Source organism: Eucyclogobius newberryi, unplaced genomic scaffold, assembly GCF_026437365.1.
Source record: "Eucyclogobius newberryi isolate DKJ021-1_F unplaced genomic scaffold, fEucNew1.0.hap1 SCAF_22, whole genome shotgun sequence".
Classification (NCBI taxonomy): domain Eukaryota; kingdom Metazoa; phylum Chordata; class Actinopteri; order Gobiiformes; family Gobiidae; genus Eucyclogobius; species Eucyclogobius newberryi.
This window is the reverse complement of record NW_027315857.1, coordinates 10418542-10442505: the sequence shown is the minus strand read 5'-3', so window position 1 is coordinate 10442505 and position 23964 is coordinate 10418542. Positions and strand designations below refer to the sequence as shown.

Below are 23964 nucleotides of genomic sequence, written 5' to 3'. Positions count from 1 at the left end.
TGTTCGAGAGCATAGGTGACATAACTTGTACTTGTACTTGTACTTGTACTTGAGTGCTGCTGCGTTCTCACCAGAAAGAGCGAGTAGCGGTCTGCAGCGATCAGCTCATTGATGTGGAGAAAGATCTTGTGGCAGAGAGCTGTCACGTCCAGATGACTGGAAACCTCTTTGACCAGCTCCAGCAGCCGCGCGCACCGTTCCCCTTCACCGGCCCGCGCACACTTTCCCCCGCCGCCCCCCACCACCGCCGGCCCCCCTCCGCCCTCTCCCATCACCGACCCTCTTATCGTCTCCCTCTCGGCGTCGTTCAGAAACGTGAAAGTCCCCTCCGAGTCTTTGACCACGATGGGTCTTAGCGGCCGGTCGAACTCTGAGGCGGAGATCTTGCGGGTGGGTGTGCCGGGGGCGGGGCTGGGGGTGGAGGCGGGCGACGGGCAGCGGGTGTCCAGGAGCGTGAGGGTGGGCGGCAGGATGCTGGGCTCTGTGGAGGACTGGTGGGGGCGCTGCTGCTGCTGGGGTGGAGAGTCTTTAGCAGGAGTAGAAGAAGGCTGGATGTTGTGGACGCGCTCGGCGAACCAGGCATTCACTATCTCTCTGCGGGAAACAACAGAACAACACAATATAATGAGAGGAGAGACTGATGAGTGACACAAAGGAGAAGACGTGACAGTTACATAACTTTAAACGCGCTGACAGTGTGTGTGCTAATGACAAAACAAGAACTTGTGAAATGTGTGGCCAGAGAGTTGTTTTTAATGGCGGTTGTCACGAGAAGAACATGGCAGAGCAATACGACATGTCACATGGAACTGGCATGGATGAAAACATAAAACTACTATTTAAAGCTGTAGGTGTTTGACTGACCATTTATTTAAAGCATGTTGTTTTGAGTCAATAAAGAACATAATATGATGTCATAATAGTAAAAGAAAAACTCAAGGAAACCAAGCCTGCAATACATTTTAATAACACTTTGATGATGAAAAAATACCTTTATGACAAAGACAGAAGCATTATTAAATCAAAATGTCAAAAAAGCATTACACTTTATCCATAAATATTCTCTATCTAGAAGCCGGATAATCATAATAGGAGCTGCTGCCCTTGTGTTCAATTTTAAAAAATGGTTTTGCTTTTACAATATTTAATTTGTTGAGCTGACAAAGAGCAACTCAAAGAAGACATTGTAATAACATATTAATTGTTAAAAAATGGCCCCAAAATTGTTATAATTGTAGTGTGCTTATTGTTAGTAAAGTTCCAGTGATTCTTCAAAATAGACTACTACTCCACTCCTAAAAGATCCAGACTCTTTTTCCCGTCCTGAAATGAGGTAAAGCATAAAAATATCACTTTACAACGTCACACAATTGATGATATTGCTGTGGCTGTGGCTGGGGGTTATGAGGTGTCACAAATAGAAGCATGTGAGGTGAGCCAAGGGCCGTGTTTGCATGTCATCTCTCAATTAAACATAATTACAGAGAAGAGCTCTAATCAGCCAGCACCTTGTCTAGTCAACCTTTCCACCCACGCAATCGGCTGGAGTTTTCAAACACTCCAACTCAGCGCTGATAATCATATGTTTAAAAAGGAATATTTGTCTTGATTTGACTCATTTGGATCAGTTTTAGAGGGAGTAAGGAGAATTCAAGACTTCCTGACATGGTTTCAGTAGATTCTTATTGGATTTACTGACAAATACTGTAGCGTTTGTTAAAGCTGCACTATGTAACTTTTCTGGTGGAGGTCTCATTAACACTATCACGGTCCATGCTGTAGGTGACGTCATCAGGACAAGTTACATCAGGAAAAGTATGGAAAATCAGACACTAATTAACAGCGATATATCAGTCCCAGTATTGTTTCTGGTAAATTTGAGAAATAAAAGATTTTTTTTTTAATTTTCATTTCATTACAGACTAAAATTGGATATAGAAGCGCAACTAGGAAAAATAAAAAAATAATAATGATACATTTTTAAATCTAGAATTGGTATAGGTAAATATTGGCAATCGGCAATAACAGCAAGCAAAATATCGGGTATCGGATATTGGATATCGGATATCGTATGGGCTCCAAAAATCCATACTGACCCATCCTGACTAATTGATGCTAAAACTAGTATTGAAACTAGATACTAACACAATGCGACCTTTCCATAATTGTTTTAGAATGTTTTTGAGTGTGGAAACATAAAGAAAGTATTATGTTTTTTTCTTTTAAATATTGTGTAAAGAAAGACAATTTTTGCTGTTATTTGTTATAGAAAAAAGTATTGAAATAGCAATATTTACCATACTTTACTTTATAGCCATATGGTGGAATGTTCTATGCAAAGCCATCGCATCGCCATGAAATCAAGCAGACCACACACCAGAAAAGTTACACAGTGCACCTTTAAATTATATACCATACTTTCCGGACTGTAAGTCGCACTGGAGTATAAGTCGCACCAGCCGAAAAATGCATAATAGAGAAGAAAAAAACATATATAAGTTGTACTGTGGTTGCAAGTGTGAAAATAACAAATAATATCACATATAAGTCGCTCCAGAGTACAAGTATATAAGTATATATTTAAGTATAAGTATGAAACTATGAAAAAAGGTGCGACTTATAGTCCGGAATATACGGTACTACATTTAAACTGGTATGAAAAGCCTTGAAACAGTTTAAAAAATGCGAACCGACAACAAAATTGAAAACTATAAAGACATTTTGCTGAGAACACAGGGTCGAACTTCCCGCTGCACCAAGACAAAACCTGGAAAAGAGACTTGAAACTCTAAGAAACATCTTAAAAAGGCATCGTAGGAGCGCCTTACACCCAAAGTATGAGGCTAATAAGCGTGTGTAGCCTGTTTCCACTACTGTCAGTCAGATTTATCCCAGCGCTGAGTAGCATTGAACGCCATGCCTCCCCACAGAGCCCGGCCTAATGTATCCACGGGAGCTGCGGCCCGATCAATACCTCTCTGAGAACTGCCTCTCGACCAGAACGAGAGAGGGCAAGATATATCGCAATGACGCACTGCACTCACGATCGCAACGGTCGCATTGAGCCGCAATTATTTAAGTCATTCACACACAACAAAACAGGTATTCAGTCTAAAAGCGGCTGACCATATCATATTGCAAAGTAATTCGAATTAAAATGTTGAAAAGGTAGATTTTATTGGCGAATTCTGTCTAAATAAACCTTGATTTTGTCTCTGTTAAGTTTTTGTTTAGACTGAGTTTGACTTCTTGTGTCAAATAGCCAAGAACATTCAGATACTGCATCAATATCCATGTCGCAAAACTGCCGTATCGCAATAATTTACTACTTCAGACCTCGACAAACGTTTTGAAATGCACTGGATTCATGCATTCGCTCATATTTCGCTCTCAATTGTCGATACTCCTCGTCCCGCGTGTTAAAAACATGAACTTGAATCAATTGCAATGTTTGCCAGGGGAAAAATATCACAAAAATGTCACAAATCGCAATTCGATATTTTGCAAAAATCGTGAGCAAACCTGTTCCAATGAACTTTTCCGCGCTGCACTAAAAATACTGAGAACCTGCTGCGGGGAAAAGGAGAGAAGGAGGCACAAGGACACACACACATGCTGCAGCTGAGACTGTGAGGAGGAAAAGCCCAGTGCTGGGGTTGCCATGGCGGTGCAGGCGCTGAGAAGGAGAAGGGCTTGTGTCACTAAAACAAACAGAGCTGGAGTGTCTTGATGAAGTGCTGCGGGGCCAATGGGACGCCACATATGGCCGCTCACAGGACGGCTTCTCCCTGTGTTTGCTTTGGAAATGAACCGCGCAAGGAAAAGTCCGTTAGAGGCTAATTTACGACCCTGCATAATTATCACTAAAGAGCCATTCAGCAGTTCTTATTGAGAAATAAATAGAGTCAATTGTGGCAGTAAATGTTAATCATTGAATGGGTAAGAGGCTGGAGCTGATAAGTGGGACAGCCAGTGGCACCGTCCCGGGCACTTGCAGACGCGCCGCGGCGGAGGGGAGCGCGCTCGCGGGGTCATGAGTTGACCTAGTCCCGCGGTCAGCCCCTTCCCCCGGCCACAGCCCCGTGCCCTCCGCCTGACACGCCAGTAAAGTGACAGCAGGAAATCAAAAGTCTAAATGCAAAGCATATCCAGTGACGGGCTGTAATAAAGTACCTGCCCCGCTCCCCGCCGTTACCTTGAGGCTTTCCGGATAAAGTACGAGCGGGTGAAGTCCAGGTGGTCGTCCAGCCACGCTTCGACCCGCTCGCTTTCCGCGGAGCAGCAGTCCTCCATAGCGCTGCTGCCTCCGCCGCATCTACATCCGAACCGGGGACCGCGGGGGACGGGGGAGAGGGCGAGCTGTGTGGAGCCAATCGGTGCGCGCACGAGCACACGAGCAGCACGGAGGAGCGCGCGAGGCAGAGCGGCACGGCAGCGCAGCTCGCGAGCCAATGGGCCAATGGGTCGCCGCACGCGGGGCCGCGGGCGTCAGAACGCTTCCTCGTTGGTCGAGCGACTACTGGAGAAGAGGGAGGAGAGAGAGAGGGAGCCGGAGACAAACGAGCCGCGGCCCGGGACGTGAAAGCGCATTTACCGGCCTGTCATTGGCTCATGTGGAGCCTGGCTTTGCTCTCAGAGAAGTAGGACAACTCATCAGAATTAGAATAAGTTTGATCATAGTCACTGAACAAACTCTAATTGATAATAAGACGATATAAAGTATGATGAAAGAAGGCATGCATAGGAAAGGAGTAAAATAAACTCATACTTAGCATGGTGGCTTCCTTCAGCTAGCTCAAACGGCCTGGGATTCTGCATAATGGTTAGTGTTGTCTGTGTTCCTCATCTGATAAGGGCAATAATATACCTGCCTCTTCTGGTCATGTGCCTCTTTTGAATATTAAAATTCAGAATCACGTGACAGCTCAGGTTTATTGTAAACATGGTATTTACTATGCTTAACTTTCTGTGTTGATGAAAAACTGCATAACCTAAATACGTTTTTGTAAATTGATAATATCGACCTAAAAGCTGCAATATGAATACAATACATACACATTTGACTGTGCCCTGCAACTTGCTTTTTCTTTAAATGTTTTACATGTTTTCCACAAATGCTAAAGCTCATAAAATGTTCCCAGAAAGAAATAAATATTTGATAGGAGGCTTTCTTGGAAAAAAACAAAAGGCCAAGCTATAATCAGTTCACTCAATCTTAAGATGCTTGCCAAAAAGGGGAATTTAAAAAGGAAAAGGTAAGATGACATTGATAATCACACTGTTACCGAGCAAGATGATTTGAATCAAGTTTGTTTAAAATGATAAAGGCTAATCTAACTGACATGACGTTGGACATGGTGCACTTAGTACAGGCCTATAAGGAAGGTAAAAATAACGAGCTCATATTTTACAACAGCCAGACTATGCAAACACTGGACGTTAATGCTCTTCAGTGGAAAAGGCTGAGTTGCTTCAACAAGGTTTAAAGATTAAACATCATAGTAAGTTTACATCACAGTTTGGCAAAAAAATGCAATTGTTCAAATCTTGAAAACCTTTTTGAATCAGACGCATGTGTAACTGATTGCAAAGCTCTGACCAGAACCATTTTTGGAATGAACACACAAATGTTTTGGCTCTGAGCAACACACTTACATAAAAGTTCAAAATAATCTTTTGCTGGCAATATTGGGGGGTGACGTACTAGCACACATAATTAAAATTGTTCAATTGTACCATTATTTTAGATCAGTCAAAATAAACTAAAAGAGCACACGAAAGAGCTTGATCAAACCTAAAAACTCCTCATATTCTAACTTTAAAGCTGAAAATTATGCTCACATTTGTTTTTTGTTAAAAATCTTCAGGAGACCTTTCACCGTGCAGATATTTCTCCTAATTTTATCATGACATAATATGGTCCTAAATTAAGCCCATTTTCGTCCTGACTTAGTTGGGTTCTTTAAGCCCTTATTTAGTCCTGATAAAGTCCAGGTTTAGTTTCGTCCTTCATCCTCCAGATTTGATGTTGTGAACGCACAATAAAAAACATGTGAAAAATGTTCTACAGCAACAGTTTCTTTTTCTATTGATTTTCTCTACTGAATGCTTGGATGAGATTTCTAACTCCCCCTACTGTCAACAGTGGGGACTGAAACATTTTCCAAAAGATAGATTAGCAGCAGGGCTATTGTCAGCATGACGCTAACAGATACATGTTTTTGTTGTGGCTTCCTTTTTGTAGGTATTATTTTTGCCAATTTAAAAGAGCAAATATTCTGTTTAGAATGGTTTAATTTAAGAAAAATATCTGATTGTGAGATTTGCAATGTGTGATTTGTGGTTTAATAATTGGATCTTTTAAAAGTCCACATTTTAAGTGCGTACAGGAGAATTGACAAAAAGACTAACTACGTATTTGCTAAGACAACTTTACTCCCTGTTCACTCCCTTTCTCTACACTGCACCTCTTGGCCTCAATCCTCCAAATTACATAAACAAAAAAACAATTATTTTACACTTGCTGTAATCAAGCCTTGTGTTATTGACGGTGGCTGGTGTCTGCGCTCGCTCGCCCAGTCTCCAGGGGTGCACCCGGCTGGACCCCGCCGTGCCCCCGTTGCCGGTGTTACCTTACAGGCAGATGGTGGTGGGATGTCCCGGGGGGTGTAGCAGCCCCAAACAGCCTCCCTGCCCAACCTCCCCCCAAGAGCAAGCACCAGCACAGCCAATACGAGACTGTGTCAATCGCTGGAGAGTCCGTACAAAAGACGGCAAATGTAGGGCCCTTGAGTTTCTTTTACTTTGCATGTTCTTGATTCGATAGAGCAACAGGCTTATTTGAGGGAGTATTGTGCGGCAGGATTGTGACGCAAATGGTCGGGAAATGTAAAACAGCTGCTGTTGTGGTGCATCAGAACTAGGTGGTAGTGTCCAACCATGCAAACGACATGGAAAGAGTATGCAAATGGGGAGTGGCAAAGACGCTTCATGCCCGGACGAAAAAACAAACAAAAACTAAGGGAAAAAGCGCAACAAGACTCGAGTGGTTGATAGAGCTTAAAAGTGAATACCGTATATACATCTCGTACCAGAATTACTTTGCCTATCTTCTATCTCGTAAAAACATTATACAATTTGGCTAATTTGAATATTTAAAGGTGCACTGCGTAACTTTCTGGTGCAGAGTATGATTCACTTTGCTTGTCTGGATGAAGGTCCTTTTGCTTTGCCTGGAATGTTCCACAGGACTGCATTAAATGTATCTATGGGTGTTTTTATTGCTTGTGCACCTTTAAGTTGCTATCTAATTAGCATAGTCCATATTGCACTGTATACTACGTTTGTGTATCATAACAATAATAATATTTGTTCCATGACCGCGGGATTTGTCTTTACAATAGGTTGTTTCAGACATGCATCAGTTGGGTTGAAATACTGTGTTGCTACTGAAAGACAATAAACCATGCAGCAGTTATCCAAAAAGAGGAGAGGAACTGTTTGCTTAGTTGACTCCAGTTGGTGACTTTTTTTTAAGCAGGCAGTGTATCTTCTAAAAAAAATATATATATCTTCTAGTGTACAATAGGCGTGTACAGATCTTCAGCGTGGCTCCTCGGGTCTTTGTGAGTCTGCCGCACACAGCGCAGTGTCCTTGGGGCTCAGAAGAAGTGGAGTGTGGGCCGCTGTGGGCTGATTGTTCCATGTTCAGTGATTGTGCTTAAGAGCCGGGGGTGGAAAGGAGGAGGACAGACAAGTCAAGACTGGCTCTGCTCTCGACCGCATAAGACGAGCCACAGAAACATCAGCAGAGACACTGTTCCGGACACACGAAATGTCTAGAACAACATCTCACTTGAGAATACAATGGTAGTATGCAAATTTGGTTGGTCGATCCCAAGTATAACAATAGTAGCCCTGCATTGACATATTTTAAAGGAGAAATACTATTCTTTATTACTCTTAATTGGCTTGATAATAGAAACAGGTTGACTGACTTCCTGTTCAAAACTGCAGAACTGATAAGCCCCACCTCTTAACAGTGACATTTCACCGTAACAAGCAACAGATTTTTTTAAAAGTGCTATGGGACATTTTATAACTTTAAATGTAACTCGGCAGTCTGCAACAATCACAACTACAGGGATGTGGGTGGGGCTAGGGAGTAGGTGCAAACTGGACTTTTCTTGTGCCTCTGTTGCAGGACAATATATTGACGGGATTAGTCAAACATGCGTGAAACTATCAAAATACAACTTTGAGTGAACGAATGGTGAAGAAACACCATAGTGACAAGGTTAAAAGCTTGTTACAGATGATTTTGCATAATACAGTACGTCCCCTTTCATTTTTAAAATATGAATGATGGGTAATGGAAAAAGTACATACAGTACACCTGCACAATATTGATTTTTATTCTATAATAACAACAGGACCTTTAAAAGTAACTTGTTTTGGCAACATCTGGTGGCCAAAATGTGTACTATTTCCCTCATCAATACTTAAACTTCACTTTGTTCATGGTATTAATGGACAGCCCAGTTGCAGTTCAGATTATCATATTCAAAATAGATTATTATGACCAAATTGGATAATAATTCTAGTATCACTGACGTCGAACTGAACTGTTTTACTATTTTTTTTTTAGTTTAGACTTAAATTTGGAACAACACTGACGGACCAGGTGCTATATTACTATTGATTGAAAACAGACAGCTTTGGCACAATCTGTGAAGACACTGCAGGTCTTAAGGGACACTGTCTCGTCACAGTTCACACTAACTGATCACACATCTGTACAGAAAATTGACTGACTCTGACAACGGCACAAAATCCTATGGGGTCTTCAAATAACAGGCATAATGTTTTTGTTTTAAATGTCATGTTGCATTATTTGCACTTGATTACCTTTGCTATTGCAGCTCATTGGAACTTAAAATAAAGCATGTATTGAAAACCAAAAATGCTCCCCCATCAGGATTGGTGTTGGCGCTCCATCTATTGGCAGCAGGAGGAATTGCCATGAGGAAATAAACAAAAGCTAGCTTGCCCCCACAATGTTGATACAAGATTGTAAGTCTTATGAATTAAATTAAAGTGATTTGATGGCAGAAATGCTCAGAACGAGTCTCATGATGAAATATGAGAAAATAAATAAATTGAATTGAATTATGGACTTAAAAACAGAATATCTCACAGTCCTGACTTTAATGTCACACATATGGTAAACCAATTGTTTTTGTGATGCTCAGAGAAGGAGAAGAGAATATTTTACACAAATCAACCTACTTTATGTAATATTTTAGGCTGTTTAAATCTAACTAGTTCTTAGTTGTCACAAAACGTTTTTAGTATTCACAATCCCAGGTTTTAGAACAGCTGTGATGCAGAGGTGGTCCACCAACAGTCAGTCAATCCTAATTACGCTTATGGCTCTTTCTTCTTGGTTTGTAATCAATAAAATATTTGAGTATCAATCACAAAGTACTGCTTTTACAAAAGGCTACACTGTTGGGGGGACAACAAAATCTACTCATGAAAATAAAAATCGGTTATACCACCTTTAAGCGGGAATATGATGACAATGGAAGTGAGGGCCATAGAAGACACTCAGTACCAGTCACACTGACAAACCTCCACCAAAACACTGACCCTATCTTATGCATGCTTATCCAATGTTAGATGTATAATTCACAGATACAATACTTTACTTCGAGAGAAAATGCTCTTTCCATTAGAGCACTTGCTGTATGTGGGAAAATTTAAGTGATCTGTACACAACTGAGAAAAAATGTGTACAATGTACAAGGTGGTAAATGTAGAGGTTTTGGCCTTGAACAAAGAATTGCATGACGTTTTCTCAGCAGCGTGACATGAGTCATTTGTACAACATCTAGTTGAACATATGTAATGTGTGTGGGTGATAACATTATATCAATTAAGACCATACTCATGTTTTTTTACACTAAATTGCTTTTCAAATAGAAAAGTCACTTATATTTAGCAACCAGTGGCCATCTTTAGTATTGCAACGTAATAGAAAATGAAACAACAACTCAGAGAAGTGGGTGGACACTGGTTACAATGAATCGGAGTGACAGCGTACAGTAGCTAAATCACGCGCGCATTATGTAAGCTGAGACAATCCACACATGAGGTATGAAATCAAATAGAGCAGAAATGAGGAGGAGACATTTACGCAGCTGATTTCTTGTGTTTCTCCGAGTAATCTGTGCAGTGTGTGTGCAGTGAGTGGACTTTGGCCCCGGGGTCTTCCGTCTGGAGCCTCTCAGTAAACAGACGGGGAGAGGAAGTGGACAGCAGAGACACAGTACGAGAGCATAGTTACACAGCCAGTCTTAATAATAGCCGTTTGTGCATGTGTTGTTGCACCAATCACAAGCCCAGGTTTGATTACAAATGACTACAGCAGGTATTAAAGCTGTTTGTGACTGATGTGATGCTCATATAAACTCAGACTATTGATGTATGGATTAGGTCAGGCATGTCCAAACTAGGGCCCGGGGGCCAAATGCGGCCCTCAGACCAATTTTTGTCGGCCTTCCAGCTTCCTGTTATGTCGGCCCAAACAACAAAAAGCAGTACTTTTTATTGGGAAATTGGGAAAATTCAGGCATATGCATGTTATACCAACCTAATATTAATGTTCTAGGTCTAATTAAATGTGTGGAGGCTCATCGCAATTACATCAAATGCAAAATTTTCGAATGATTCACTTTGTCATTCAACAAATTCGACATTGTCAAGTTGTTTGTGGCCCTCTGCCCCGTTGAAGTTTCAAAATGCAGCCCTCGGTGAAAAAAGTTTGGACACCCCTGGATTAGGTTAACTATGTAACTTGATGGTGTGGGGCCCCTATCTACTCGTCACCATGGTTATTGCTTTGCCTAGAATGTTACAGTATGGCAATAATAATCCGTCTCACATTTATTCAATTCATTGCAATTCTCAAATTTGAACGACTGGAATTGACCCAATCCATCTTCTCTGGGAAAACTGCTTCCAACTCCAACTGCTTCATTCCTCTGATGACGTGTGATGCTGTCGACCTGACTCAAATTGAACAAACTTGAGTAGGATTCTTAGGGAAATCGAATAATTCAACTCAATATTACCACACTGATTTCAAGGTTTGTGTGGATAAAGTCCCCTAGACCAATGGTATGTCCATTTGTGGCAAGACACTGCTGTTGTTTTTTTAGTGTAAGTGGAACCAAGGTATTGAGTGACAACAATAAATGATGTTCAAGTGACATTGTGAATCCATCCACAACTCTCACAAGGACCAAAACACAATGGAACTGAAAATTGTTTCTTCTTCCTGAGAACCTTCGATGCCCAAGAAAGACTTAACTGAGCTCAAGGTAACCAGTAACGACACAAAAACAAAGAAAATCCTTCTTTTAGGTTTGTTTTACCCCTTTCACTCCCCCTCCCGCATCCGTCCCTCCTCATGATGATTGAGGGGAGGAGAAGATGTACAGGTGGGGGATGTTCTTCACACACTGCTGTCTCCGGAGGGTGAGGTGTTGGTTGGAGGGTGGAACATACACCTGAACATGTGGGAGAGATGTGTGATCCCAAGCGGGGCTCCTTTGTCCAGTTCTACAATCTCTGAATCCTTGTCCTCAGCTTCCCTCTCTTCTCTTCTCACCTCATTCCTCATTATTTGTTTTAATAATCTTTTGGCCCGTAGGCTTTATGTATCTTTATTAGTAACTGTAGACTTCATCAGAAATCTGCAGTTAAGTGTAAAATAGTCCAAGTGAAAGGCAAGGCAAGGAAAATGTATTTATATAGTGCTTCACAAAAGACAAAAACAAGATATAATGAAGTTCTTATTCTAGTTCTTATTCTTCACACCATATTTCCCAAACTTAATTCAAAGAAGACATGAGGATTTGCTTCACCCTCAGGCAGGGAAAACAAATCGATCAACAAAGGCAGTTGTGTTTCAGCTCAGAGCAGTATATAAGTCGGAGACTAGTTCTGCAGATTGAAAACGTCTTGATTTTTATGGCAGATGACTACCATTTAATTAATTTTCTACAGTGGATCACACCTGGACTAATGAAGGACGAGGGAATCTGCTTGTCTGCACAATGTCACCAGCAAGTGACAACAAGAAGCAAAACAGCACAGCAACGCCAACCTCAACTTATATATTATTATGTTTTCTTCCAAATCCCTACAATGATTTGACTGGCAGACAAAGGCCTAGACTCAACGGCATGCTTCAGTTTTAATAGAATTGCAGCAAACATGTTAGCTTCCAACTTACCACAAAAGTGCAATTTCCTGAACAGCTGAAAGAGCTCATTGTTAGGATGTGGACAGTGCTGGAGTTTGACAGAGCATGCAGTGCAGAAATATGAACTCGTACAAAGACTAGCATGCACTTCTAAAGCTGTACTTATTTATCTGTAAAAACACTGGATCCACACTGATGAGTACTGAGTCCACTTATTGAACGATAAAGTTACTTTTCTGACATTATGTTGCTTTCAGTATGTGTAATATGTGTAATATTAATCAGCTCATAGTTCTCACAGTGGACACAGCATCATGTTTTCTTCATAAACCGCTACAGCCACATTTAGCTTGTCAGATGAAATACATTCTGAAGACCGTTGCAAGAAATGCTGCATTCAAGAGTAGAACGCATCAATCTTTTATTAATAAAACAGTCGACAAGTGCAACAAGTTATCAGTCAGGGAAACATAAATTGTAAAACTACTTCAAAAAGCATCTTTTGTAAATGGGAACATTCGAGACGTTCAAGTGGAAGTCTTATTAATCAAACCGAAAGTCTCTAGTGGGAAAATATTCTACTTTCCATCCACCCAACGACATTAGCCAACTTCCCATCGTTGAGAATCACAGTGACATCATTACTTTGACCTAATAGAGGAGAAGCATAATACATATAAATAACCAACTGTCGTCTGCATGAAAAGCATTAAATGAACAGGTCAAAGCTCACAATTCTTGGGAGTTGGGACTGAACTTTAGCACAAGTCCAAGTAATAAAATAAATTGTAATAATCCCAAATAAAGCCAGATTTGGAAGGGATTCATTTGACTTGTACTTTGTAATACTTACGAATGCCGTCTGTGTTTCAAGCCATGTGCGACTCATCTGTGTCAGGGAAAATGTCTTTGAAAATCCCCCCCCAAATACATATACTCCTTTATTTCAGCAAACGCAGAGGTGCTCAGGTAGTTTTTGTCCTGTGTAAACGTTCATGTCTCTGATTTAGACTGATTTCTGTCAGTGTGTTGAATGCTGTTGTCTCTACAATCCATTTTAGGTCTAATATTTGAACTAAATTAATATTATTGTTTTGCCCCGAACTCGTCTCCAATCCAGTTATACATTTTTTCGGTCCCTCGTGCACTGTGCCAGAGCTGATTGTATCTCTGACCCCACGCTGTAGACTAAATGTCTGAAGATGACAGCTCCATCTGAAACAGCGCCACACACAGCGCTCTCTCTGATGAGCTCACAGTTTAACAAGTGCCATCCAAACTGTGGCTGCTACGTGTCTCTACAGCACTCTATACAGACAGCAGCGTATAAAAGGGAAGTAGAATTTGTCGCTACATAGTACTAGCAGCACACTTTGAGATCCAATCCCTGCTACAGCACAATGTTTTGTCTGCTCATAGTTATATCAACCAAACCCCAACCCTAGTGGTTCACTGTTTGTACAGCGTGATTCTGTCAACTGCACAAAGGTTTTTTGGGGGTTAATATGTTTTGCCACTCATCCAAGTAGCTTCTTACACACAAATACCCTGGAACGCCAGGTCAAGCCGGTCAAGGGGGCTCCCGCTTCACAGCCGAGATCAATAATCATACGTTTATTCAGCTGGAACGTTCTGAAGTCTCAACTCGTAACGTTCAAAGCAGCATAAACACGGGTCTGTTGTAAAGTCATGTTGAATCAGAATCAGAATGCCTTTATTGTCACTGCACAAATTGTACAACACAATTCAAAAAGCCATTCCACAGTGGTTCACAGTTAAATCACACACATCAGACATAATGAGTAAGTGATAAAAGCTTGTCATAAAGAACAGACCAACAGATCAGAAGGACACTATAGTTCTACTGCAACTAGTATCTTGAAAGTCCAGTGCTTTGATTGCACAAAAAATGAAAAAGGAACAATAGTAAACCTGTCTCAGTGGTTTGGATGGTGTTTGTTTGTCTGCTGTCGTTGTCAATCAGTAGTAATCACAACCATTAGGGGGGAAAACAGATTCATTTCAGTTGTACACAGAATAAAGCCCCTTGAAAACTAGTATTGACTCTTTTGGCTATTTCAGGGATTCACACTTGGCACGTATATCTTCTTTTACAGTGTTGATCTATAACCTTCCCTTTCATAATTCATCTCCCAGAACATGCTGTCATCCACTCACCCAGGGGATACCTTACATTTCCATGATGCTCCTCTTTCAAAACATGAAAGCTCAATTATCTTTAGAATTTATGGCACTTTCCACCGCCATAACAACCCCATAAATCAAATACAATAAAAAGGATAGTCCCATCTGGAGAGTTCCAAGGTAAATGTGTGTACTTCATGGCTCATTTTGATAGTTTGCGATAGCTGTTGTCAAAAGCTCTCACGAGTGTGTATCTTACTAAATTGGAAGAAGCTGGTTTGGAAGAGGCCGGAGTTGTGTCACAAATGGCATGTCAGTGGATAATGGAGCAAGGTAGAAACATTGGGTGAAGTACTTAAAAAAAATGACAGCCGTGATTCACATCCACGCTAATCTACACCCGAGCGCGGAGAAGTGTTTTGGTGGTAGCATTAGCAACGACACAAACTCGACAGACTCAAGAAGAACATGAAGGCATTAATCACAGCTGTGTAAAGAAGAGACAAAGCCAAAAATGGACTGAGCATGAAAGATCGAGAAGCAGGAAGTGGACATACAGTATATATGCTTTGGCTCCATAAAGGGGAATTGAACCCCCAACCTCTCCCAGAACCGATGACTGAAAGCAAAAAAAATCTACACATCACCAAACGAATACTAATAGATTCTTCTTCTTCTTCTTCTTCTTCTTCTTCTTCTTCTTCTTCTTCTTCTTCTTCTTCTTCTTCTTCTTCTTCTTCTTCTTCTTCTTCTTCTTCTTCTTCTTCTTCTTCTTCTTCTTCTTCTTCTTCTTCTTCTTCTTATATCATTCATGTGCCTTAAACATTTGATGAAGTACTGGCCGCTCCATGGTCCACGCATTCTTACTGTGAGTGGGCTTGCCTCGCCGCAGATCTGAGCCGTAACTTTGCACGGTAGCGTCACCTGCTTGTCTCCATGGAGAGGGATAAGTGTGATGCCATACTGCGGAACATTCCAGGTTATAACATGTAATAACATGGTTGCATTGAGCACCTTTAGTTCATTCCCTGTTTTCATTATATATAGTCAATTTCTCTGGATCTAATTTTGCTGCTTATTTTATTAAATAAATGTAAATTGTTTGTATATTGTTTTTTAATCACTGTTTGCTCCAGACTGCACGTGAACAAAAGATAACCGATTATGTCATGTTTACTGGAACTCGTATACGAAGATGTTTTTCCCACGTGAAGGTACAAGTGTTGTAAAGGGACAGTGTAAAGTCAAGTCAAGATTAAGATCAATAACTAAAACGTTGGGAATGTGAAGTGGGGAGTGGTGCTGATTACTCCAGCAAATATTATTGTCCTTGTCATGAATATGGAATGATGGGTTTCTAAAAAGTTGTGAATTTTGAAGATGATTAAAGATGAGTGTTTTTTCTATGTCTGTAGCTCTAAGTCAATTAAAATAATCAATTGGGACTTCAGGAATGTGTAGAAAGTAGTAATGCAGATGACTTGGGGAAAAAATCATTGCTGCATGCCTAATGGTTACAAGATGACGGGCTGTCAAAAAGTGGTGAACACCTAAATATGTCAAAATATAAAGGAAAATGTCAACTTTCGGAACAATTTTCTCAAATACTGCAAGGGCTTTCTATGGCTGTATTCAGCTTCTGACTGTGACCTATGTGGACAGTGGAAAGACTCGTTAAACCCATGTATCTGTGTGAGGTGTGCGTTGTGTTTTGCAGTGTTTGGTTAGCACCTTGCACACAGCACAGTGTCCGCACAGGCCGACACTGCACAACCTGCTCCCCGGTCAATTATTAAACAGAGTTGACACTGAACATAACAGCTACTGCTCATATTTGGTGCTGGTTTAAACATTTATTTTTAAAGATTGATTGATGACTACTGATGTCACAATTCCCTTGCAGTTGTTCAACTAAAACTAGAGTGCAGATTCAATTTTACATTAGAAAATATTTGTTTACACATTCATCAAATTTTATGACAGACTCGTAGTCCAAAGTTGTAAAATATGAAAAAACACACATCACATTTAAATAGCACCAAACACACTGCACCAGAATTTAGACCATGAACATTCTTTTCTATGCCCTCAGTTTAAAGGTGCAGTGTGTAACTTTTCTCCATGGAGACAAGCAGGTTAAAAGGGCTGTACCCATGTTTTTCCTGTAATAAAGTAAAATCTGTCTTGCCCCAGCATTGAAATATTATAAAAGAGGCTTTTAGGGTCAAAATGAGACAGCTGTGTGTTGTCTGCATCTCATTATAGTAAGCTGTTTGCATGCTAATGTTTGTTAGCTTTAGTGTGGTGGTAAAGTCTACTCTGGACTCAGAAAGTTGTGAAATGCGCTTAATAACTCATCGCAGTAAATAATTAGGACGCTTTGAATGCATTATGTAAGAGAAAAACAAATAACGACTGGTGCTAACAATGAAAAATGAACTAACTAAAACATGTATAGCACCTTTAAGTTACAGGCATTTTTGAGCAGGTCAAAAAAAGGCAAGATTGATCAATTTAATGCAACACCACTACTACCAATTCCAGGCAAAGCAGTAACAGTTACACAGTACACCTTTAAAAATTAGATTTTGCAATACATACAAATCCTAAGTTAAGGCATTGATCAATACATTCAAATCTACACTCAATGTTTTATAATGCATACTTCTCTACACCACCAGTTGCAATTGTAATCAAAACATAACACTAACCACACTGACTATATCACATTCTAGTAGTACACATACCATAAAGATCTCTTGTACTATCAAACATTAACTTGTACCGATTTCTTTGAGCAGTAGCCTAATAGTCCTGAAGATTGTGTACTTTTCAAGGTGTCAACCAAAATAAACGGCCTCACCAGGGACATTTATGAATATTCTCTGTTAATAAGTGCTGAAGGGTGCAAAACACTTATATGGGCCTTGATGGACTTCGGTCTGGAACACTGAGGGGAGCAGCCCACCTCCTTCAGGGCCAATTACAGTCTGGAAGCCACACATATAGACTACTTGAGTGAAGTACCAAAAATGACTTCATTTACACAATAACACACTCTACACTCGGAACCAATCAGAAAGTGTAAAAATAGCCAATGTTTGATTTCAAGTGTGCACCCTTCTGCCAAAATGCGTGTTCCACTGATGATGGTTTGGAGTGGTTTCTATTAAAAAAAGACTGGCGACAATCAGTTACATTGACACGTTCCAGTCTGACAATGCAATTCGTTTGGGAGTTCTACAAGGGCCTGTTCTGGCACCTTTACTTTTCACTTGATTAATACGTAAATGTTTATGTCGTATGCAGAAGAAGAACATGCAAACTTTAAAAAGAGCTAAAGAGGCCCATCCTGACAGGAACTTGGCAGTAAAAAATCCAGTGACTGAACAAATAGCATGGATACACAAAGGATTAAAGAAACACAATGCTATAAAGTACATACATGAGTTACTACACTGTTTGCAGCATGCCACTTAAGTGCTCTCATACTCTCTGCATTGTTAGGTAGGCCAACAATCAAAGGCACTGATAAATGTAGGAACTCATTTGCTAGATCTGTCTTTTCTCGTTGTCTTAATGAGTGAATGGAACTCCTTGTCAATCATTTTAAAAATGCCTGACAAACATTAGCTTCTGGACAGACAAGTTTGTACCAATGAGTAAGTAAGTGAGTGTCTGTCTGAAAAGAGGAGAGCGTGTTGAATAGTTTTAGTAGTACATGACCTAAGGGTTCTTTGTTTGTATTGATATTACATGGAATAAGTCAGAGTGTTCCATTGAAAAAGATTTAAGGGTATCTGCATGCTGTTTTGAAAATCAAGACGTTTCCACTTCCATCCAAAAGTCATTCTAAATCTGTGGACCTGGTCTGAGAACTTAGATTATTTTATTATCATTTTTATCAGAGTTCCCAGACCAAGTCCACAGATTGAGAACTATTTTTAGATGGAAGTCAAAATGTCTCTAATGTCTGTATGAGAATTTCATTACAGCGTCCAGTTGAATCCTTTTCTACGATTAAGAGAAATATCTATGATGTCATGGTCAAGTATGCAGCTACATTAGATTAGTTTTGTCTAAATTGTAACATCAACCGGCCCATAGCACTTTTGCTATGACCTAAATACGTACAATATCAACATAAACTGACTTAACCATGTGCAATACCGTCATATTCATGTGCAATTACTGTCGTGCTCACATGCAATGGTGTCACATTCATGCGCATATAACTGATGAGAATAGAGTGTTTTTTTTCCATCATTATTAGTATTATCTTTATCTTTATTTTATACATTTTACTTTTATTTATTTATTTATTTATCTATTTTTATCTTTATTTATTTTTCCCCTCCATCCCTTGTTGGGAAATAGGAGGTTTTGTCTATAAGAGTTTTTGTTTATAAGAGTTTTTGTTTATAAGAGTTTTTGTTTATAAGAGTTCTTCTATTGTGTGTGTGAGTGTTTTTTAAACTTCCTATATGTTATCTGTCCTTTTCCTCTGTATCTACCTGCGTTGCAACAGTGAAATTTCCCCATGTGTGAACAATAAAGGATGATCTTATCTTATCTTAAACAGTAACATAGCTTTAATTATAAAAATAATCGAAAATGCACTAAAAGAAAAACTAAAAGAAACAATTCAATAGTGTTAGCTTCAATCGATAACCGCGAAAACAAAACCTCCTCAATGTAATTCCATATGAATGTGTTTTAAAAAGGCAAACAAATTCTGCTCAAATGTCAGCAAAGAACTCTCTAACAGTCTATGAAACCACAACATTCCCCCCATAGCACAAATGTTTTGAGCTCACTATCATGGAAACCATGATTTATTTAGGCAGTGGGGAATGTATTCTTTGAAGATATAAAAGCGAGTGTAAACTGTACAAAGGAATGCTAACTCCAGCGGGAACGTAAAAGCATCCTGACTGCTTTATGACCCATTCACAGAACTCTTAGACTTCTGTGTACAACTCCAGAGACTGTAGATCCAGGCAGAAAAACTCTACAACGCATTCTAGGGTTTTTCTTGTGTTATATTTGTACACTCGTAGATATATTGAATAGTTTTTTTGCGAAGACGTGAGCTATGTAACCAATCTGGTGGAGGATCCTTATACTTTTTATGTCGTATTTACTTTTTGTGTCTAATTTAAAAACCAGCGTCGACTTTACACGTCGTCCTCAAATAGAAATGAAGAACGATCGCAACGGGAACTTGGCCGATCTAAACTTAAATCAGTGCAAAACTGCTCCAAAATCAACTTGCTGTCTTTGTGGGATAAAATAACAAAAACACAAAACACTTTTGACCTACTTTTTTTTTTTTTTGTGTGTTACTTGCAGTTGTCTTTGGCGTCGTGATGATGGAACACACATGGCCCTTGTTCCCCTGATAGAAAGTACAACAGTCCGGCCTGTAATCCAAATCAAGTCCAAGTGCGGGGCCCATTAGTCACAGCCACGGACCCGAAAGACTGTTCTGTGTGCTCGACGAAGAACAAATATATCCTTCTATAAACAGCACCGAGGCCAGTGTTTATGTTAATCGGGAGGTTAGAAATAGAGCATGGAAGTACACTGGAGAGACAGTTATGGTGAAAAACATATGAACACTCATTTAGCAATAGATTTTCGACAGCTTTGCACAAATAGGTCAAATATTTTCCATAAATCGAAAAAAAAAGTACTGACATAAAACTTGGCAAAGGATATAGAGGTCAAATTCAGGGATAAATGCTCTACATGACTGACTAATACTTGCTTGTGTCTGCAACATTAAGGCTACAAATGTGGGTTGAAATAGAGCTCGAGATCCAACATCAAAAATTTTACTTTACTGGCCAGACGTGCCAAATGTTCATAAAGATGCAATAGCAAAAAATAAATAATAAGGGCTGGGTCTCATAAATACATTTATTACACTATAATGTCAGAATTGTTTTGATTGAATTTAGCAGCTGAAAATCTCCAATGGTTTCTTTGCAATGATCCGACACAATAACAATCTTTTTTTTAAAAACACTTTTACTACAGCTATAAAATATATGTACACAATTGAAGGACAAACAGATAACAACAAATTAACACTGCATTATACTAGGTCTAGATTCTCCCGTTAAATCTGCCAAAAAAATAACAAAACACAGGTAAATATTAACGCTAATAAGATGAATAATTTGAGTATCTACAATAGATGAGGGAAAAAAAACATCTGGTTGAATTCCACAAATACTAGAGACCCAATGGCAAAGTAAGATCAGGTAAAGAATGCTGCCGCCTACTGTTCTAACAATGTACTGCAATTACTCCACAGAATGTATGATAATATCAAGTAAAACCCAATGATTACAATAACTAATGTAATATAACAGACACACATCAACATTAATGTGCCAAAAAAGAAAATAATTCACAGAAAAGTCCTTATATAGTCAGAAGTAGCTCATCTCCAGGATTAGGTGCAAAAATGCTGAGAATGTAATGGGGAAACGTGTGGTAAATGATGTATAATAAACTAGAAAAGCCAAACTGACCAGTCAACCAATCACGAAAGCCTCCTCAAAGATCATCAGAGGTCAAAGGTGAGGTTTCTCAAGATTGTGTGGTAGGCAAAGTGCTGGACAAGATCCAATCCATCCAAGTCCTTAACTCAAGTGACTGTGGGTGGTGCTGACCATGTTCTTTTAAGAGACGTCATGTGGTGGTTTGGGCTCGCTTCTGTGGGCGGGAGAAATGATCCTCCGTAAAAAGACACAAAGAAGGGCTATCGCTAACTGGGCTAGCACATTTTAGAGAGAAGCAATACCGTAAGTCGACATAGATCTGTATGAGAATTCAAATATTGGCTGTTAACACAATCACATTACACATCAAAAGGTGAATTATGAAACGTTTCTATTTGTCGCCATGAAAACTAATGCAATACTGTTGAACATTCCAGGCAAGACAATAACATCTTCAAAGAAATGACCAAGTGGCAGAAAAGTTACATAGTGCACCTTTAAATTAATAAGTAATGGTTAATGACAATGCCATGTTTGTTATTGAACGTGTCCAGTGTCATATGTTGTTACTTGTTCTGAACTGCCAGTGACTTCAGACTACAAAGTGGCCATATTTACACCTCTTTAAATAAATAAATCTGAAAAAAGAAGGGAAAAAAAATGGATAAATCAACATTAAATTGTGTTAATTGCAAACTGGAAAGCAACCGGAATCTAAACTGATAGCTAATATTGAGTATAAAGCTACAGCCTAATTGCATTATTAAAAAAATACAAATTACCTGTTAATAAAATGTTCTTGTCACAGAAAAAAAAAATCCACTGAACTACACTGCTCAGCTGTGATGTCATTGTAAATTACATTCATAAATGTGTGAACAAAGTGAAAGCACCTGTAACAAGCAACACACCTTTTTATTCTTTATAAATTATTATCAGTTTACCATTTCTGTCACTGTCTGAAAAAAAAAATGCTTATACCGTACATATTGACTGTATGCAAACACAAATGCATAGTCCTACCTACACTTTGAACACCCATAACAAACCTCATCCTGAAACAGTTTTGCACCTCGAATGCAAAATCCCTTTCCTGAGTTTATAGTGGCTGCGGTTTTAGCCCAAACTTGATCCAAACAGAGCGGTTCTTTCTTACCCCATTGTGGCGCGTCGTGCTGTTGCCTCGGTCTCAAACCACAGCACGCCTGGATCGGGGCTTTCCCTCCAGCTCCCCGCGCTCTCTCTCTCTTTCTGCTCTCTGGGGCTTTCACACAGGGCGGCCCTTTTTAGGAACTGGGGCCGTAGCAAACGAGTGCGGAGGAAAACGAGGCAGTGCATGGCATAACAACTCAAGACAAGATGACGTGATAGCTGTTTATGATTGAGTAAGCTTTGCAGGCATCTATGCTCACTTTGTAATCAATATTGACTGGTCAGAAGTCAAAGGATAAGGTCAAGTGTTTTATTTTAATGGCACATAATATCAATAAGAAATGAAGACGGAATGAAAACGTTGAGAAGTCTAAATCATGCATCTGTCCTCTCACAAAAGCAGCATCCTGTTCAGTGCCTTTATTTTGACAGTTTTATCATCAAATTCCTCTTCCATTGTGTCCATTTGTTGTTTTGTGAAGTCTTTGGTTTCCTCTAAGAAGATCTTCAAATCCTCCACAAACTCAGCCACAGGTGGAAACTCCTCCTCTACGTCGTACTCGTGCATCAGATCGTGCATTTGATCCACCAGCTTCAGCCCTTTGTCCAGGACTTTAGAAGTGAAGTCATGACTTGACCAATATCTCTGCAGTAAAAGTACAAAACTTCAGCTATTGTTAAGTTTAGCAGTAACAGAAGCACAGAGGAAAGCTCCTATACCTTTGAGAGTTCTTGCTTCTCCCTCGCCAGCACATCCACGTCTCTCTTGATCCGGGCCTGAAACAAACACCACAATTGGTCCAAACTATCAAGATACTGACATCTATATATTTAACAGTTACAAAAACAGTAGTAATAGTTTTCCCTGTAGTCATTATCCTAAATGTATTCATTATGCACAGTCTTGTATCACTAAATACTGAGTTTGTCATATTTACCCGTGTCTGGTCGTCCCAGGCTCCAGAGGTGAGACTCAGCAGGCTGAACAGGCAGAGCAGAGCCACGGTGAGCTGGAGGCTGGACATCACTGCAGACTGTGAGGCTGTGAGGTTGTGAGGCTGTGAGGCTGTGAGGCTGTGAGGCTGTGAGGCTGTGAGGCTGTGAGGCTGTGAGGCTGTGAGGCTGTGAGGCTGTGAGGCAGTGAGGCTGTGAGGCAGTGAGGCAGTGAGGCTGTGAGGCTGTGAGGCAGTGAGGCTGTGAGGCTGTGAGGCTGTGAGACTGTGAGGCTGTGAGGCAGTGAGGCTGTGAGGCTGTGAGGCTGTGAGGCTGTGAGACTGTGAGGCTGTGAGGCAGTGAGGCTGTGAGGCTGTGAGGCTGTGAGGCTGTGAGGCTGTGAGGCTGTGAGGCTGTGAGGCTGTGAGGCTGTGAGGCTGTGAGGCTGTGAGGCTGTGAGGCTGTGAGGCTGTGAGGCTGTGAGGCAGGTTATACTCCTCAAACATGAGCTCAACCACTCTTAAATACTGCACTGTACAGGCCGCCCCCACCTGCTCAGGTAAGTCCCTTTCAGTTTGTACTTTTGCTCATTACTCATCAGCATCTTGACTGGCTGACATCAGTCATCATGGTCATTAGAAAAACATTTTTATTGAGTTGGTTTGACTGGTGTGCTGGAATGTAACACGCATTTACCAGAAACAAGTGATAAGAAGGGGTTTATAGTCACAAGAAGGGTTTATAGTCACAGTAGAAATGTATTATCAATGAACAGATCCGTTTTCTAAAAAATAAACACAAAAAAGGTCTAAATTCTGGATTGGAACATAATGTGAAGAAACTGAGATTTTATTTATAATTTGATTACATTTTTCATATTTTGTGATATTCTGTTTCATAGGTTCACATCAAAAAAACATTTAAAAAAAAGCAGACTTAAAAAATAAAAAA

General features: G+C 40.1%; 2 protein-coding genes across 5 annotated transcripts in view; both read right to left on the bottom strand.

Moving 5' to 3' along the window:
- Positions 1-22175, bottom strand: part of pde5ab (phosphodiesterase 5A, cGMP-specific, b) — an 86521-nt gene extending 64346 nt beyond the window's left edge. For 2 of the 4 annotated variants that reach the window (XM_072458575.1, XM_072458576.1), the window contains exons 1-2: positions 4196-4334; positions 72-594 (exon numbers count right to left, since the gene is read on the bottom strand). In XM_072458575.1, coding sequence (XP_072314676.1) covers positions 72-594; positions 4196-4293 — 621 coding nt within the window. In that variant the 5' untranslated portion in view covers positions 4294-4334. Of the gene's footprint in view, positions 1-71; positions 595-4195; positions 4335-4768; positions 4840-22084 lie in introns of those variants that run through there. The other 2 variants (XM_072458578.1, XM_072458577.1) reach the window with 2 other exon arrangements.
- Positions 22176-22434: 259 nt separating this feature from the next.
- Positions 22435-23519, bottom strand: LOC140372146 (uncharacterized). The gene is made up of 3 exons (XM_072459427.1): positions 23019-23519; positions 22801-22857; positions 22435-22726 (listed from the first exon to the last, which is right to left on the bottom strand). Exons 1-3 carry the CDS (start codon positions 23517-23519, stop codon positions 22472-22474), a joined length of 813 nt encoding a protein of 270 aa, XP_072315528.1. The 3' UTR covers positions 22435-22471.
- Positions 23520-23964: the final 445 nt, after the last annotated feature.